This window comes from Melitaea cinxia, chromosome 7 (genome assembly GCF_905220565.1).
Source record: "Melitaea cinxia chromosome 7, ilMelCinx1.1, whole genome shotgun sequence".
Lineage (NCBI taxonomy): Eukaryota > Metazoa > Arthropoda > Insecta > Lepidoptera > Nymphalidae > Melitaea > Melitaea cinxia.
Window position 1 is genome coordinate 4,265,681 of NC_059400.1, and position 2,485 is coordinate 4,268,165.

Here is a 2,485-nt window from a genome sequence, read left to right on the forward strand (position 1 = left end):
TAAAAATGTAGCTAGAATATGAAATCACATTTTTTAAATTAATTAAAATATTGACTATGCTTAATTCATTATTTCCTAATATTACTAAAAATCTTTGTTATTTAAAGTTATGTGATGTTAATTTAAGTATTTTCGTATCTATGTTACCGGCCAAACCCGATTTCAGGACAAACTAGTTTTGCCTAGGCTAAACTAGTTCTTCCTATACGTGTTAGGATTAACTAGTATAGCCTAGGCAAAACTAGTTTGTCCTTAACCCGATAGGATAAACCAGTTTAGGCTAGTCCAAACTAATTTGTCCTAAGCCCGATAGGATAGACCAGTTTAGGCCAGGCCAAACCAGTTGATCCTGATATAAATACGCACACTTTAGGATAAACTGGTATGGCCTAGTCTAAACATTATAGTATATCAAGAAAGTCAAAATAAATGGATAAAGTGAATAAAATACTCTGTAATTGAAAAAATAATCATTTTTATTAAAACCATAATGATTCGTCGTTAAAAATTATGGATAATTGGTAATACAAACAATCATACTATAACAAATAATAAATGTTTTTTAATAGAAGCAATAATCATATCTCAATTATTAAAATTGTTATTTATTTTTACATGGTTTACTTTGGTGGCACTTAGAATTGCAGAGTATGAGTGCCTTCTTGCACTGGCATCTGTTTGTGGAACAGTTTTTGTAGCAGCTGCATCTCACAAAACCTTGGCCTGATCCAACTGAATGTTTCGTAGCTGCAGTCCTTAACGATATTTCAGAGCCTTGGTTTACATCTGCTACCTCTAAAAAAGTTTGATTGCAAATACCGAATTCTGATCTGAAAAAATAAAGTAAAAACATATTAGGTACTTTAAAATATCATTAATGCTTCAGAAAGATAGATAAGTAATTAAGTAACAAAAAAATAAAACCTGCAATATTGTTTCGTCATTTTTCTGAAGAATAACTCCAATAATGTTTCTGAGATCACCTTTGCCTTTGTCAACATCTGGAATCGGTATAGTCACATTATCTCCAATGTTGGCAGGTGGATGAGACTTGTCAGAAGTAGCTTTCATTTTCTTAGCGTGTTTTACAAGATTTTCTGCTGCAGTTGTTCTAGCTTTATGAATGTCATTTTCAGATGAAGAAACTTTTTCTCGATTACTAACTTCGACAACGTTATCATTTCTATCTTCTGTTAGGTTAACATTACGATCATCTTTTATTAGCTTCCTTAAATCATCTTCATTCTGAATATCATTTATGATATCTTGCGGCAAAGAGGAAGTCGAAAAATCCTACTCTGGGTTCTATTCCAAATAATGCCTTGTATGGTGATTATTTTATCCCTGAATGGTAGGCGCGGTTTTTCATGAATTGAACGTATCTCAAATCTTCTGACCATTTCGTTGAAACGTTCTCATTCATCCAAGACCCTATCATATTCTCAATAGCTTGATTGGCACGTTCAACTGAGCCCTGGCTTTGACTGTGTCTGGCAAGCTCACTTATAACATTATTTACAAATTTCCTACCGTTATTAGATTGAAGAATGCACGGCGCTCCTATAGTTAGAAATATATCATTCAAATGGTAAGCCACCTCTGCCGCCCTCTTACATTGTAGAGCGCGAAGCAGAACAAATTTTGTTAGATGGTCTTGGTAAACCATAATAAATTTAAAATTTCCATCTGGCTGTGTCTGAAAATCGATCAGATCTACCTGGCACCTAATATTCATTTCCGAATGAAGAATGGGCTTAGAGACTAATCCTCTTTTCTTCTTTGTTTTATTTTGATAACAGACACTACACATAGATAAATACAAGCTTATCATTTCTTTTGTGATATTGGCATATTTTTTTGATGTTTCAGCTAACATCCTGTCCCGAATTTTTTTTTAGACTGTTTAGACTAGGCCATACCAGTTTATCCTACAGTGTGCGTATTTATATCAGGATCAAATAGTTTGGCCTGGCCTAAACTGGTCTATCCTATCGGGCTTAGGACAAATTAGTTTGGACTAGCCTAAACTGGTTTATCCTATCGGGTTACGGACAAACTAGTTTTGCCTAGGCTATACTAGTTAATCCTAACACGTATAGGAAGAACTAGTTTAGTCTAGGCAAAACTAGTTTGTCCTGAAATCGGGTTTGGCCGGTAACATCTATAATTGATATTATTGGTAAACTAAAATAATTTAATCTATAGTAGATACAAATATAGTGAATTAAAAAACTAAGGTATCGATAATTAAAACAAACAACGCTCATTTAATCATTATTATAGAAACTAATTACATATCTACTCGTTTTAACCGATTTCAAAAAGGAGGAGGTAACTCAATTCGACGGTATATAATATATATATTTTTAGAAAATTTCTAGCACGAAAAATGAAAAGTTATTATCAAATTAGGTTGAAAATAAGGGAGTTTATTTTTACGGACTATTCACATTTAAGTAATTTAAAAAAATCTTCTAAATTTTTT

At 32.5% G+C, this 2,485-nt stretch overlaps 1 protein-coding gene across 1 annotated transcript; it reads right to left on the bottom strand.

The window, feature by feature from the left end:
• Window positions 1-280: 280 nt before the first annotated feature.
• Window positions 281-1,735, bottom strand: LOC123655106. Its single transcript, XM_045590943.1, has 4 exons — window positions 1,398-1,735; window positions 929-1,228; window positions 713-830; window positions 281-349 (listed from the first exon to the last, which is right to left on the bottom strand). Exons 1-4 carry the CDS (start codon window positions 1,733-1,735, stop codon window positions 281-283), a joined length of 825 nt encoding a protein of 274 aa, XP_045446899.1.
• Window positions 1,736-2,485: the final 750 nt, after the last annotated feature.

Coding starts and splice junctions, on each gene's coding strand:
- LOC123655106 (XM_045590943.1), bottom strand. CDS start 1,735: ATGAATATTAGGTGCCAGGTAGATCTGATCGATTTTCAGACACAGCCA. Junction 831..928: donor AAAAATGACGAAACAATATT/GCAGGTTTTATT, acceptor TTATTTTTTCAG/ATCAGAATTCGGTATTTGCA. Junction 350..712: donor TTGGATCAGGCCAAGGTTTT/GTGAGATGCAGC, acceptor TATTTATATCAG/GATCAACTGGTTTGGCCTGG.